The sequence below is a fragment of the Ananas comosus genome, linkage group 3 (assembly GCF_001540865.1).
Source record: "Ananas comosus cultivar F153 linkage group 3, ASM154086v1, whole genome shotgun sequence".
Classification (NCBI taxonomy): Eukaryota; Viridiplantae; Streptophyta; class Magnoliopsida; order Poales; family Bromeliaceae; genus Ananas; species Ananas comosus.
This window is the reverse complement of record NC_033623.1, coordinates 6,887,106-6,903,712: the sequence shown is the minus strand read 5'-3', so window position 1 is coordinate 6,903,712 and position 16,607 is coordinate 6,887,106. Positions and strand designations below refer to the sequence as shown.

At 35.4% G+C, this 16,607-nt stretch overlaps 2 protein-coding genes and 1 pseudogene across 2 annotated transcripts in view; all 3 read right to left on the bottom strand.

The window, feature by feature from the left end:
• Positions 1 to 2,243, bottom strand: part of LOC109707770 (thaumatin-like protein 1b) — a 2,908-nt gene extending 665 nt beyond the window's left edge. Inside the window, exons 1-2 of the mRNA XM_020229303.1 lie at positions 2,235 to 2,243; positions 155 to 652 (exon numbers count right to left, since the gene is read on the bottom strand). Of these exons, the coding sequence (XP_020084892.1) occupies positions 155 to 652; positions 2,235 to 2,243 (507 nt within the window). The remainder of the gene's footprint in view (positions 1 to 154; positions 653 to 2,234) is intronic.
• On the bottom strand, positions 3,408 to 7,959 carry LOC109708328 (annotated as a pseudogene).
• Positions 11,281 to 12,319, bottom strand: LOC109708329 (glycine-rich cell wall structural protein 2-like). The gene has a single exon (XM_020230041.1). It carries the CDS (start codon positions 12,275 to 12,277, stop codon positions 11,516 to 11,518), a length of 762 nt encoding a protein of 253 aa, XP_020085630.1. The 5' UTR covers positions 12,278 to 12,319; the 3' UTR covers positions 11,281 to 11,515.

Genomic DNA, 16,607 nt, shown 5'->3' with positions numbered 1-16,607 from the left:
ATATATATATATATATATATATATATATATATATATATATATATATATATATATATATATATATATAATGTAAAATATTCAGGAAAAAAGCATTAAAATTAACAATCAAATAAAATTCGTGAAATATGCGTGTGATCGAGTTTTGTTACTATGCCTGGAGTTCTGTCGGGCAACTCTTGTTAATATCCGCAGGGCAGCCGGCAAGCTGGCACTGACCCTGTCCGCCGGACAACGGCGCGACGACTGCAGGCACGTTGAAGCCGTGGACGAGGTCGACGTAGTAGGAGTAGTTATTGGGGTCGATGTTGCCGGTGTTGGTTTGGTACTCGAAGACGACGGCGGTGGCGGGCGGGACGGGGTCGCGGCCCTCGCAGGACATGACGTTGGAGCGGCAGTCGCCGGTGAGGCACGTGAAGTTGGCAAACCCCCCGCTGCGGTCGTGGGCGGCGCAATGCATCCGGAAGTAGAAGCGGCCCCGCCAATGGTCGTCCGCGTTGATGATGGTGAGGGTGCCCGTCGGGAGCTCGAAGTCAAGCAACCCAATCGCCGGGACCGAACCAAGCCATAGCGAGTCGCCGGGGCACTCGTTGTCTATAAAATATCTCCTAATTGAGTTTGCCCCTGAAACACAAGCAGCAACAATGTATAGGAGCTAAACCAAACATACACAGGTGAAGGAAACAGTAACAAACTAGCTAATATATATGTAAGAGAGCTCGGTCCTAATCAAGAATATATATATTTTTTTGTTTTATTACTATGTTACAAGTTAAAAGTTTCTGATCCAATTAGCTAGCTAGACATGCTATTTTAAGCTTCAAAGTGAGATACAAAAATGTGTTAGAGCTTTCACGTACGTAGAAATTAATTTATTAGTGCATGCATGCTCTCTTCACCTGATTTCAGATCAATATTATATGGCCTGTCTGGTATTGGAGGTCATCTATGTTAATTTTTTTAGATGATGTTTTGTATAATATGATATTAAAGTCAATTCATCTAATCTATAATCTTATGTGTATTTCATATTCATCGTGTATATAAATAAGAATATTAGTATATATTATTGGGTCCGTTTCTCACTAGATCGATCTTTTCAATAAAGGTCTAAAGTTGCTAGAAAAATAAATTTAAAGCTAAATTAAGTATATGAGAATATGTTTTTCCTTTTTTTTTCAGTAAGATTACAGAAAATATAATGTAAATAATTCATTGAGATATCTACAACTTGGTATTACGTATGAAAACAAATATAATTTTTTTTTTTGTACTTTTTTACTGTATGTAGTCCAATCTCTCCATAAATCCAAACTCGAGCCTTAAATATTCTGCCCAATGGGCCATCTTAAATTAACATCACAAAACCAAAACAATGGAAGGAGAAAAACACAGTAATTCAATCTAATACGAGTTGATCATTTGATTGGACACGAAAATTGTGGAAAGCTAACCTGAAATGAGAAATAGAAACAGGAACAGGAGGGAGATTGTGAGTCCTCTTTCTCCTAACATGGCTTCACCAGTACTAACTAGTGGGGAAGGAGATCGATGAATATATAGATACAATTGTTTAATATAATATAATGAGGAGAAGTGTAAATGATAAGTAGATTTCATTCTATATATATATATATATATATATATATATATATATATATATATATATATATATATATATATATATATATATATATATATGCTGGGAAAGTCAATATTATGATTAAATGATGAAATCCTTGGGATCCTGAAAAAGGGATTTAGTCATAAAATGGGTGGTGAAAATTATATTACTACTAATTAAGAATCATTTAATGAAGATTCTCATCAAAAAGGAAATGCTCATGATTAAAAGACGAATTAGGAAGGTTGATCAAATCTTGTGAAGGATCATCTCATCAAAAAGGAAATGCTCATGATCAAGCGACGAATTTGGAAGGTTGATCAAATCTCGTGAAGGATTATTTGTGCTCAACCAAGATTGATTTCAATCACTCAAGAAAGAAAAATTATGATTGTATTTTATTATTTCAAATTATTTTCTTTTATGCATATCATATAATTTGTAACATTTTGTAACTTTTATATATTCTAATACAATAAGAAATACTCTCAACAAGGAAAGAAACCATTCAAAAATATTTTCTAAGTCTTTCTCTTCTTATTTTTCTTTACTATAAACTAGAATAAAATTGCCACATTAGTAGTAAATAATGTATACCGTGTTAGCTCCATACCTTTGCCATGTGAGGTGTTGGATCATAGGTGCTAGCTATTAAACTCAAAAGCTCGAGCTATTAAAAATATACAATAAATTCACTTAAAGTGTGCAGATACAACGCCTATCGGTCTCAATTGTGGCTCAACCTAACCAAATTAACCCTATGTCACTTCAAATATGACTCAACCTAATCAAATCCCACGTCATTTTGAGCGTGATTCGGCCCAACCTGACGGAATCACATGACAAAATACTGGTCCATTTAAGTCAAGGATCCTTTTATAAGTGTAATATTATTGATGAGTTGATAAATTTATATGATTGTTTAGATTACATATATGAAAAATATATTATTATTCTCAGATAGCGGTTAATGAGATTAAGAATTCTTCGTAATCGTAATATTATTGATGTATTGATAAATTTATGTGATTGTTTAGTTTACGAATATAAAAAATATATTATTATTCTCAGGTAGCTGTCTATGAGGTTAAGGATTCGATCCCACTTGTGATTTTACTAAAGGGCTCATGCCAAAATAGTATATGTAGGGAATAGGTAGGATCCTTTCGAGGGAAAAAAAAAAAAAAGAAAAAAAAAAAAAGGGATAATATTTCACGGGAAATATAGCAAAACTATTTAATTTATTTTTTTTCTTTATAATAATGCAAAATAATTAATTGGGCTTGCCTTTTCCCACCTAAGGACATCAATCGGTCTGATTTGAGGCGAATTTTAAAAAATTAGAATCCAAGCCTGACTGCCAAATCCTTTAAATTTGAATCCGAATTCAAATTCGATGGATCTCAAAAATTCATATATATCTAAATCCGAATCAGACCAAAAATTCGTAACCTGAAACTGAAAATTCAAACACAAAATAATTATTTCTCTTTACAATATTTTAAAATATATTATATTAAATTTAAAATTTTAAAATATAAATTCAAATATAACAATAAATATTTATATACATGTTATTTATAATGTAAAATAATTTCGGATTTGTATCGGGTTCGGGTATGTTGTTCAGGTTTGAATCGGGTACAATCAAAATCTATATTCGAAATCCGTTGAGTTTCCGCTTGTGATATTCATATCCGAAACTATATTCATTTAGCATCAGATAAATCCACTCCGTTTGAGTTCGGATTCGAATAAAATTTTAGGTATCCATATCCATTGACATCCACGGGGACTTTGTTCCCCTAATTGAGAAGATCCACAAAAGACTTATTAGTTGGGAAAAAAAAAAAGAAGCTGTTATTGTTGGGCGGATTAAGGATCACCCTACGCGATTCAATAATCTGCGAATTTTGCAACACTCTATTTAGCTGTCACAAAATTATGCTCTCTCTCTCTCACTCTCTTTCTCAGCAACTAACAAAAATGATACATTTTGCTGTGATATATGTCAGTACATTTTTAGCCGATATACTTTGAAATCTTTTGCACCTATATTCTAAAATTTTTGCCTTCGAAGGTCTGACCGAATTGCCAATTCTGCGGAACAATACGTCTAGAGGTTGATCTGCGGCCGTCACTGGTGGTGACTCTGAATGTTAGAGATTGACCCGTCAAGTCCGCATTAGTTTGCCAATGCTGCCCCCAATTTCGTATCATTGTAGTCCACCCGGACTTAGTTCCTTTCACTTGCACGCCGTGGACGTCCCCGGCGCCCGCAACATTCCAAACAAGAATCAGATTGAAGTATCGATTTCCAGTGATCGTAAATTTGATGCCACCGTGCTTCCTACAAGAAACCCTGTGAAAGAAATAATTATAAGCCGCGTACTAATACTGTGCAATTTTTATCTTGTGATCTGGCGTTTGATCCGTTGGAGCGACATGGTTTGGTTTGATGTAATTTTATCACGATCTAGGAATCGGAACTGAGCTGTTTTAAAGACTAAATTTTGCTTTCAAATACAATACTTGTTCATTATGTCTTTTAATGAGCTATAATAATTAATAAGTTTTTGTATGTTCTAAAGTTTTCAATGGCTATGAATCGGCCCTCATTGAACACCTAGTGGAATAGCTAAGGCCTTTGTTCTAATTTATGCAAAGTCAACACAGTTCAATTTTCTCTTGAAAATTCCTTTTCCTTACCAACTATGGCTTGTGCTCTCTATAAATTGTTTAATTTATTATATTAAATAAATGACAAAACCTTCTTCTTACATTACTCAATTCATTTTCTCTCCTCACTTTCTCTCTCTTAATTTCTCTCTCCTTACATACTCTCTTCTTACTTTTCTCTCTACTCTCTCTTTATTTTTTTTCTCTCTTCACCTTTTCTCTCTCATCCCTCTTTTCTTATTTTATCTATGTTCACTTTCTCTCTCCTCATTGAGTTCTCTTTTCTCACTTTCTCTTTCCTCGTTTTCTCTTTTTTCACACTACTAGTTTAGGAACTAGTAGTGTGATTTACTATGGTTAAAATTTTCTTGTTTGTTATTATAAAGGTCATGATGCATTTTTTCCATATTGCATTTCACCTAGGGTGTAATGTGGGTCGTGCCAGGCCGGGTCAACACGGCCCACATTCGACGGGCCGGGCCGGCATAGCCCACATTTACCGAGTCGAAACGGGCCCGACCCCAACGTCGGGCTATGCCGTGCTAGGCTGAGTTTCTTGGACCCCTGGCCCAGCATGGCCCCTTAGCCCGCACGGGGCGTGTCGTGCCAAGTCGGGCCAGGCCTCAAGCCAATCCATTTCTTATTTACTTAATTTTATTTTAAAATATATAGAATTTTAGAAAATTAAAAATTAAAATACTATTAATGAAAAATAATGTATGAGTGAAAAGTTTCAAATTTTAAAAATATTTATAAAAATGATAGAATTTTAATTTTTTTAAAAAAATTATATATTTTTTGGATAAAATATCCTTCCCAACAGCTAAAAATTAAAGGGCCCGCCATAGTAGACCCTTTGGAGAGCCCCAAGGGTGGCATAACCTGGCTTCCAACTCCCAAAGCCTTTGGAGTTGGGATACCCATCATCATGAGCCGTACCCACCATGCCATATCGTGCCAGCAAGATATCGGTACGGTACAACCTCCGTGTCGATGGCACAACTCAAAACCCTCTATTTTTAAAATTAGTAAGTAATTTTCTCAATATAGTTCAAAAGATTTAATAAAAATACATAATAACAATTGGCATATTTTGTAGCTAAAGAAAATAAATATTTTATACTATTACGTGTCGGCATATATATTTTTTGTGACTAATATGCATCGGCACGGCCCAATACGTACTGTGTCATACCGTGCTGGCAACTTTCCAGCACGACCCCGTGCTACGGCATTTAAATCCTTAGGTTGTACCCAACTCCCAAGGGCTAGACTGTGCTGGCTTGGCAGGCACCATCCGTATGCCGGGCCGGGGCCTTACCTTAAGCCCGGTACGGCCCAGACCCGTCTCTTGCTGGGCCGTGCTGGGCGAACGGGCCGAAAGGAGGAGGCCCAACACGACCCGATTTATAGGGTCGGGCCGGTCCGGCACGAGTGCTACAATACTCGTGCCTTGCCTTGGTCTGGCCCAAGCTCGTGCCGAGCCAGGCGACTGGTGTGTTTTACACCCCTAATTTCACCTTTGTTGACCGAAAGAGATGTGCTACAAAAAAAGTTCATGGACATTGATCCTTTAGGAACAAATTAATATTACCTCCGGTAAGCGACGGGAATGATCCCGGCTTTATACTCGGCGATCTGCAAGAAGGCGGGTTGAGTCAGGTCGAAGTTGGAAACGGGGCGGGTTGCACCACCCACCATTGTCGCTCGGCAAATAGTAGTTCGGCGGGCAGTGGTTGGTCGCGGTGATGAAGATCGACGGCCGGCCTGGCTTGCACCACTGGGTCGAATTGTCGATGCACTTGATCTGAAAGCAAGCACCACAAGCTAGGCCGTTGTTGAATAGAGCTGAACTCAATGCTGCAGTTTGCAGGCCGTAGCCTTGGCTCACTGTGTCTTGGTACCCACATGCTCCTCCTAAAAGATTAGGCCGGATTAGATGTCATAAGATCTATAAAATTATTAGTAAATTGTGTTACATGCGAAGTTGTAGATAAGAATTTAGATAAAAACTTATCAAACTTGTCTTAGCTATGAACTTTTTTGAATTGGTTGTCTAAACTTCAAGAATTTTGATTTTACTATTTAACCTTTTAATTTATTTAATTTGAATTAGTCAACGATATTTTGACTTCAAAATATAATCTAACTAAGTACTTTAATTAATTTATGATTGTGAGAATTGCATGCAGTATGATAATTAAATCTATAAAGATAAACAACAAATTACGTATCGTTGACTTACTAAAATCAAACGAATTAAAAAATTTATTAAAATCAAAATTTTGAAAGATTTGGTAGTCAAAACAGAATAGTCTATAGTTGAGATAAGTAGAATAAATTTTTGTCAAAAATTTATTCTAATTTATAACCGGAGAAGTCAGGTATTATTAATTTGTGCCTTATCATTCAAACCCACTCTCATAGAATCAAACTCCGGACCTCTTTAGTGGATCATCTGAACAACAAACCACTGGGCTAATCAAATATTTAATGATCTTCCAAAGATAAGCTAACTTTATAGCATTGTAGGTATAGTGATACATAATTTCGTGTGGGCCAAGAAAAACTCAGGTCAGATATGTATTGTTTGTTTAGGTCCCAGCCCGAACCACCCCAGCCAGGCCAGTTCTAATCATTTTGCACTCCATCGAGCTTAATGATACATATCTATTAATCTATTAACTTATATGAATCTTTAATATTTTTTTATTGTCACCCTCACCATCATTTGACCCTGTCCGTTTCCTTCATCAAATTTTTAATTAATATAGTTAATTAATACATCTAAATGTTCCAACTATCAAGTACTTTCCATCCATCATATCTTTCGTTCCCACTACCAAACTTTTCCTCCACTAGATTTTTCATCTCCAATTAATTCATCAATTCTCTCTCCCTCATTTTTTCCCATACACCGTGGCCACCCTCCCTACAACTAATGCGCGCTCATCTGCCCCCTCCGCTACAGCTGAAGGGATTGTCGTCATTTTCACTATCACCGTCACCGGAAAATGTGTCGTCAGTTCCATCTCCGCTGCCAATAGTGAGAGATTTTTCGTGACTATGGTAAGTGAGGTACACAAGAGAATATTTGATGTTATCTTATTATTAATTACTCATATAGTAATTTTTATCCGCTGCGAAGCGCGGGCTTCTTCACTAGCATATGTTGATACCACGATCGAAGACCTCTTGAGACATCAATTTCCAACTACAAATCCTGTTATAAGTGAGGAACAGTGTGTGCATGGCGCCACTTGAAGTCTCTAGGCCGAGTGGATAATTTCTTGAATGTTTGATCCAAACGAAAAAACTAGATTGGCTTGGCTCGATCGGATGAGAGATTGGCAAACCAATAAACAAGTTCAAAATGTCACCTCTGGTTTCAGATCCATCACTTCCGCCGTAGAACGTAGCATGTGCGAAGCTCCACCCGCTAGGTCGAAATTTGCCGTGCCGATGCTTGAATGATCGGAGGTTTGATCGGAAGCGAGAGCGATGATGTTTGTATCTGACGACGTCGTATTGGCCAACCTGATCACCAGCTGCACCATAAGGTGTCACAAGAACCAGTAACACCAATGTGGAGGCGAGGAACATGCGCGAGGAGTAGGCCATGGCAAATGATTGCATGCAGTGGTGAGAACAGAGGTGGTGGAGGTGGTGGCGATGTTAAAAAATGGCTTATACATATATTAATTGTTGTGATGTTCTATATTGTTGGGTCTATACTTGGTTAGGCCTTTGTTTAGAAAACCTTGAAAATGGTAGGTTCTGGGCTAATCTACAAAATCTGGTTACTCTTGACCTCTTGTTTTACACAGAACACATAAATTTAGAGCTGATATTCTAGGATCTTACTAATTTCAACATTTTAAATAGAATGTCACATCTAAGATCTAGCTATAGAACAAGAAGTGTTTGGGTGCCTAGACTATTTTCCAACTATACAGATAAAGTTGCAAGGGTCTGATCAGCGACAAATCTAAAAATTTTTTCTGATAAGATCAAATATATAACAAAAAATATAAAAAATATAAAATAAACTAGACATTAATATTGTGTTAAAAAAAGTACTATTTTTTTATAATTGTCCTCGATATTTTTTCATATTTCAAAAATGATACAAGCTATCATTGAAGATACTATGAAATACTTCTCTTTCTATATAAGTCAACAAACAATCGTTTATCAATTGATCACACATACGATTGCGTAATTTATTCTTTATAAAATTCACAATTTATAAATAAAAGCAAAAGATCCATGCATATACATATATTATATTTTGTATGCATTCCAAGTAAAAGTTGGAAGAAATAAATTTACTGACGTATAAGTAGGATTGAATTTGGCTTTTGAAATATTAATTAATATATTGTTTAGATCAAATAGGATTGAGAAAGAGTAAAGAGAGGGACTATGTGTAGGGCTGGCAAATGAGCGAGCAGGCTCACGTTCGGTTCGATATTCGGCTCGCTCGAGTTCGACTCGAAATTAAATTTGCCGAACATGAACAAAAGAAAAAGCTCGAAATTCATTTCAAGCTGAGCTTGAGTATTACTCGGCTCGCTTGAATTAGACTCGAAAAGCTCGAATATATATATATATATAGCTAGGCTGGTATACTATTGGTAGCACAGAGGTCTCCGTGCTACCAAGTTGTTTTCATTGTTGCGGCTGCCAAATCAACAATTGGCTCAATTAGACTTGATCTACACTATTAAAAGTACTTAGAAACTAAATTTCATAACTTTTTGACACCATTTACCTATGAAATGAGTAGTCTAAAAATGAACGGCTGAAAATAAAAATCTCACAAAAATGATGAAAAAGGACTTGAATTTAAGATCAGAGGTACTGATCTTATTCTAAATAGTGAAAAGAATTTTTTATAAAAATTTTATTAGATTTGAATTGTTTTACACTNCCGTTAAATTCACAAACGCATCACATCTACCATTAAAATTGTCAATTTTGAGATCTTTTGATCACTAGCCAAATGATGTCGAAAAATTATGAAATTTAGGTTCCAAATACTTTTAATAGTGTAGATTAAGTGTAACACAGTCGATCGTCGATTTAGAAGCCGGATCATTGAAAACAATTTGGTAGCACGGAGGGCTCCGTATTATCAATAGTATATCAATCTAGCCACATATATATATATATATATATATATATATTAAAAATATATTATATATAATATATTTTAATTATACGTAGGCTGAGTGAGTAAGCTGAGTCTAGTTAAAATTGGGCTAATGTTGCTGGTCCATAAAAACACACTACAACAAAAATGATATATAGTGATACTTTTAAATATCGGTGCATGTCAAAAAAAGTGCTGCTGGCTAAATTACCGACACTTTTTAAAAGTGTTGCTATATGTAGAGTCGCTATAGGTAGGGCCGTCTTGATATTTGGCACCACTCCTCCAGCAACCTGTGGCCGAGGAATACGTGGCGATCGTAGCTCTTTACGGTTCCTGCATGATTCTCGCAGCCGAACTCCAACCGCCGGAACCCTTCCTCGTCGGCTGCGACAGCAGAGGAGGAGAATGGGAGATATATGGTGATCAATTTTTTTTTCTTTTTTATTTGTAATCGGGAAGAGTGGGTTGGGTGTGATTGGTTTAATAGAGGAACCTTTTGTTTTTGATTGGATTGAGCTTTATATTTAGGCCTTAATAGATTTTTAAAAAAAATTTGGTATAAATGAAACACTAATATAAAAGTGTTCTAAAAATATGTCCCTATAACCTAGCTATGTTGTAGTGACAAACCCAATAGGTTAATAAACTAAAAGATTCAACAATATGGGCATAACCAACACTACACTTTAAGTATTGCTAAAAAATTTAGTTGCATTTCTTGCTTATTTAGTAACATTTATAAATGTCACTAAATTTAAATTTTTTTGTAGACGGAGATGAGAGCATATGATGATAGCAGGATAAGATATAAAGCTAATCTAGAGTGGTACGCCTAGCATTGTTCATTTGATAAACAAAAAAAAAAGAAAATTGCAACTAAACAAAATACTATAACAAATGGTAAATTAATTTTAATCCGCCTCCTATGGCCTGATACAACTTTACTTTGTCATTTTGGAGTTCAAAAAATTGTACTAATCTTTTTTAATTTACTTTTATTTTATTTTAGAAACCTACTTATTTAAATAACCAAAAGTCCCTATTAAACAAAGCAGCATAGTGATATTTTTGAATTCAATTCAGTGTGGTAAAATGTGGATTATAATTTAAAAAAAAATATTGATTGCCATGTGGTTTGCAAAAATTATAACTAACAATATCCTATTTAGTGATATCTTCTTAAAATAAAATTACAGAATAATTAAGTACAACTTTTGAACAATAGATGAGTAAAGTGAAAATATATGCTGTTTGGTTCCTAGGAAAAGAATGAAAATAAAAAATCAAGAAAAAAAGTTTTCTATGAAAAATCTCTTTTTCAATTTTCCATCCGTTTTTAGTTCTGAGAAATGCTAAGTATTTTGAAAAATATTTTTCCAAATCTTATGGAAAATTAATTAACTAGTGCTTTGGTTTTTCAAATTTTTTAGAAAAATATGAAACACTACATATATATTTATCTATCTATAAAATTTTTAAAAATAAATTACAAAAAAGCTATTTTTTCGAAACCAAATATGTGGAAAACTAAAAATAAAACTTTTATAAATTTATTTTTTTTATATATTTTTGAAGTCCTAAAGCACAGGAACAATTGAAGTTTAGCGCTTTAACTTGCGCCCCTTTAATTTTAGCACATTTTCTGGTGAATTTTGATGTAAAAAACTTTGCTTTATTCACTTTCCTTTTACAGGTCGAAAAATTGTTACATGGATTTTGATAAAATTACTAGGATTCATTTAAATTAACAACTAACCCTCGATTTAATACTAGCTGGGAATAATTAGTAGTAGAAAAAGTCACAGTCAACAACCATGCTAAGTTAATTTATATATATAATTAAGTCTCCATTTCTTTATTTAAAGCCTGCAGATTCCCTTATTACATTTCTAATTAAGATAACACACACCGCAAACCACATACATCTTTATAATTTCACATACATGTATATATATATATATAGTTCACCCTAGGTTTCACATTCTCTTCTTAAACAGACCTTCTCCTCCATGCTATATATGTAAAGTAGAACCTTATTTTGAGCTATACGAACTAACTCAGTAGTGTCCTCCTCCCCCACCACTTCCATATCCAGACCCATACCCAGAACCATACCCAGACCCTGCGCCGCCGCCGCCGCCCATTCCCCCGCCTCCGCCGCCGCCGCCTCCAGTTCCATATCCTCCGCCGTGCACGCTGCCACCGCCTTCGCCGCTCCCGTATCCCGATCCACTTCCACTTCCGAAGCCACCACCGGGGCCGCCACCGCCGCCGCCGCCACTGCCACCGCCACCGCCTCCTCCGCTTCCGTAACCACCGCCCTGCGCCCCGCCCACGCCGGACCCGTAGCCCGATCCGTAGCCATGACCGGAGCCGTAACCGGAGCCCACACCGCCACCTTCCCCACCGCCGCCCCCGCCGCCTCCGCCTTCTCCCCTTCCGTACTCTCCTCCAATCCCTACGCCGCCTCCCTCACCGTACCCAGAACCGTATCCAGAGCCGTACCCCGAACCACCATTGTAGCCGCCGCCGCCACCTTCGCCGCCGCCGCCACCGCCACCTCCTCCCATTCCACGCCCTACACCGGGCCCTACGCCACCCCCCTCACCGTACCCCTCACCGTACCCGGACCCGTAACCACCACCGTTATATCCACCGCCACCGCCACCGCCATGGCCACCGCCGCCACCTCCACCGCTCGCAAACCCAACAAGGGATCTGGCGGCGGAGGTGACGCCGACGCAAAGGAGGAGGAGAGCAAGGGAAAGAGCAAGAAGATGCTTAGCACCACTAGTACAGTTGCTACTAACTCTAGCCATTGTGGTTTAGTGGTTGTTGTGTAAGGTGGTAGGGAATGAGTGGGGTATATATAGGGGGGGGTGGAGGGGATTTGCATGGGGAGGTGTCAAAATCATGTGGCCATAATAATAATGCACGTAGTTTAATTTGGAGAGGAGGGTGTGAAAGGAGGACTTTGAGAGAGGGGAGAGGGGGAGAGTGCGGTGGTTGCTTTGTTGACACTTTGGTCCCGATAATGTCACATTACCCCTTTATTTTTTGCCCTACATTCGTTTTGGTAGTGGGATTCTGTCCATACTCCTCGTCGTGCTTTCCCCTATCGTTCCTTTCCAAATTCTCTCTCTTTTTTCTTTTTCACTCATTTTTCCCAAGTGCCTACTCATTAGTTTTGCTATACGTAAGCATATTATTCGCCGATCGAATCGTTTGCACTAATCATTAATTTTAAAAGTTTGAATTGTTAAAAAAATATACAACTAATTTATTTAAAGCATAGAGATACAATATTCATATCTAACCAGTCTCTCACCATTTTAAACGTGATTCATTCAGCATATTCTGACCTTTCGCGATACGACAGAATGCTGGTCCTTTAAGCCAGCAAAATCTAGCTTAGTATTATAGTATTTAAACATCTACTTTTTCTATTTTTAAAAAAATTTAAAAAATATTTTCAATCTATCAAAAATTATACTGTAAAGCAGGCGATTGCATGCTTATCTGAGGACAATTTGCACCACAATTTTATAGCATGAATGAGAAAAAAAAAAAATGAACAATATAAAGAATAAAAACTAGTGCTTTATAGCTATATCCCAAATTGGGCCTGAGGTGAATACTTTACTAGAACTTGCTTACTCTAACTAGGGCTTGTAGAGGAGCAAATTTCCTTCTTTTTAGTTAAATTCCTTTTCTAGTTTTATTTTTAGTGATAAGTATTCTCAGTAGTGTTTAAGAAATAAAAAAGTCTTGATCCTTCTGTTGTAATGAATATCAAAATTACAATTTTGACATCAAAAAATTATTATTTTTTAGTTGTGAGATATTAGATGATTTTCTGTGCAATTTAAAATAATTATAATTTGTAGTTCATAATTTAGTTATAGAAAAAATATATTATAATAAAAATGTTCATAAAGTGGTTTCCCTTTTAGCATAACTAACACAAGCCATTTGAAGAAGCAGTTATAAAACTTTATTTACCATTCTTATGAAATCTTTGAACTAGATTTGAAAATAGAATTTCGAATTAGAATTTTCGCTTTGAAATTGACTAGATAACTTTAATTATTTTCACACTTTAAGGATAAGCTTCATATTATTGTTTACTGAAAAGGTTTTTTTTCCTCAAAATTATATATTTTAAAAACAGGTAAAAATTTATATATTTATCTGAGTTATTACTCATTTTTATCTGACTATTTATCTTTAAAAATTTTGACTCTTCTATATATCTAACTCATTAATTTATTTGATTCAAGCTATTCAACTTTAAAATTTAGATCCATCGTCTATATTTACGGGGTTTATTAATTAGTATATTCTACGTAATTCATGTAATTATATATATATTTATTTATTTATATTAAAGTAAGTAATCATTCTAAATTCTCTACTGAAAAAATTACTAAATGACATAAATTAAACAAATTGAAAAGTTATCTACCAAAATCAAAATTTTCTAAAATTAAATAGTTAAATAAAATCACATCATAGTTCAAATAATTTATATACATCTTCAGCTTTAAACATTTATTAAGGCCAGTTTCCGGACTCCTCTTTGACGCCCACATGTTAGAGAATTAATGTTGCTGAGGATATATATATCCCCTATATATATAATTAGGTCTCATGCGCGCAGGTTCCTTTCTTTAAATGCAAAGTAACGTAGTGCCCCACTGTTGGACAAATAATGCTCGGTTTGGCCCAGCCATAGAAATGGTGGTTCGTTCAAGCACTATACTATAATTAGGACTTATTTTGTTCATCTATTTTAGATTACAAAATTGAAATAGATTTACTGATCATACGGATAGTAGTTCATGGATCCATAATAATACCCTGACCAAGGCATACGAAGATCAAAATATTGGCAGTAGCAAGGCTTAAGCATTTTGGGTTGTGGTTGGGCCCAACGAGTTATTATTGCTAGTGGGCTGGGTCGTTACATTTTTCAAATAACATCCAATTTTTATTCTCTCAACACACACACACACACACACACACACACACACACACACACACACACACACACACACACACACACACACACATAGAGAGAGATAGAGAGAGAGAGAGGGGAGAGAGAGTTGGACTAAAATACTATTGATAGTAAACGAGCTCCATTATTACCAATTTATTTTTTAAGATAAAGCCTTCAAATTGATGATCATCGCCATGATCTAACACTACAATAAAAACGGTCTATAACGACACTTTTAAATATAGGTACATGTCAAAAAAGTGCTGCTAGCTAAAATTACCAACACTTTTAAAAAGTGTTGCTATATGTGGGGTCGCTAGGTATATAGTGACAGTTAAAGTGTGTCGCTATAACCTAAAAGAGTGCTGCTAATTTACCAACACTTATTTAAGTATTTAGCAATTGCCGAAACTCTATCTCGTTGGCTGCAGTGGCGGAGGAGGACGACAAGAAAGGCACTTCATCTAGAATTTCAGTGGATTGAGTGAAGAGAGAAGAAAAGATGGTAATTGAATTTTCTTTTTTTTTTCTTTTCTGTTTGTAATCGGACCAAATGGACTGGGTATGGTGAGTTGAGTAGAGTAATCTTTTATTTTTGGTTGGATTGGGCTTTATATTTAGGCATTAGTAGATATTTTTTTAAGTTTTAGGATAAATGGGACACTTACTCAAAAGTGTACCAAACATGTGTCCCTATAACCTAATTCTGTTGTAGTGTAAATCACTAATTGTATACAGAAATAAAATTTGATATTTTTTGATATTGTTCACTTGTGCATTAATGAACACAAGAATAAATGAATGTATAAAGGGGCACAAGAATAAACGGATGAAAATAAATATCATTGAAAAAATAATGACAGAAATTTTTTTACTAAAGATCAAGGGTGTTAGATCATAGTTTAAATGGTTTAAAATTTTTTTTAATAGAAGTTTAACTGGTTTGAACTTTTTTAGATCATTAAAAGTGCAAACACTCCATATCAATTATTACAATTATAAATTTTGCGAGAATAAATTAAAGTAGGATGTTAAAATTTGTAAACTTTCTCACTATAGTTTGGACAGTAGTTGCATGCATGTGTCTCTCTTATGCCTAGTTTAGCACTATGAGGCTAAAGGTACGTACCCGTTTTACATTTTCGAAGGCATGTATATGCAGAAAGAGAGTTGAGCTTATGTATATAAGCATATAGGAATATTTATGCTAGTGACTTTCTAGCCATTGGATTGCCTCAAATCTGTACAGCACTATTAATGGTGTGTCTCACTAAGTCCTCTTTTATTAGTGCTGCACGGATCTTTAGATGATCTGACGGCTAAAAAAATCACAAGTACATTGAACTTCGGTCCTTTTAAAAACATAGGAGCTCAATTATATATATATTGAATTAGGTTGGAATACTATTAATAGTATTTAGATTCTTTTGCTATTGAGTTTTTAATTCTTGAATGAAAAATTATAAGGTTAGAATGATAGTGGTCGCCTAGGGTTTACTGGTGATCCTCCTAGAGTTGAGTGGGTGATTGGTTGAATAATATGATTTGAAAAGTGGAATTGATTAAAGTATAGATTTAATGGCTAAAAAGTCAATAGCAAAAGAGCCCATATATATACTATTAATAGTATTCCAGCTCAACTATATATATATACGAGGAAATCACCCGCGCTACGCAACGGAAAATTTATGTAAATTCTAAAATATTTTAAATTATATAGTAAATAGCGCCTAAACTGCAAAGTCAGCAATATAAGAAAATATTCGGTTTAAAATTTAAATTTTATTCAAAACCAAATTTTAAATTTTAAATTTAATTTTTTTATTTTTTGTATGTGATCCATAATTATACAGAACAAAAAAAAAAAAAGGTTAGAAAAGAGGGATAAAAACGAAAAAAAGGATAGGAAAGGAAAAAAGAGAGAGAGAGAGAGAGGAGTGGGTGCCATAGGGGAGAAGCAAAAAAAAAATACTATATATAATAAATAAATATAAATAATATAAAATTTAAAATTTAAAATTTTAAAATTCTCTCTCTCCTCCCTCTCTCTCTCTCTCTCTTTCTCCCCCTGGGGACTCTCTTTCACGCTTTCTCTCTCCCCGCATACATGCCACCCCCTGGCTCTCTCTCTTTCTCTCTCTTCCCCT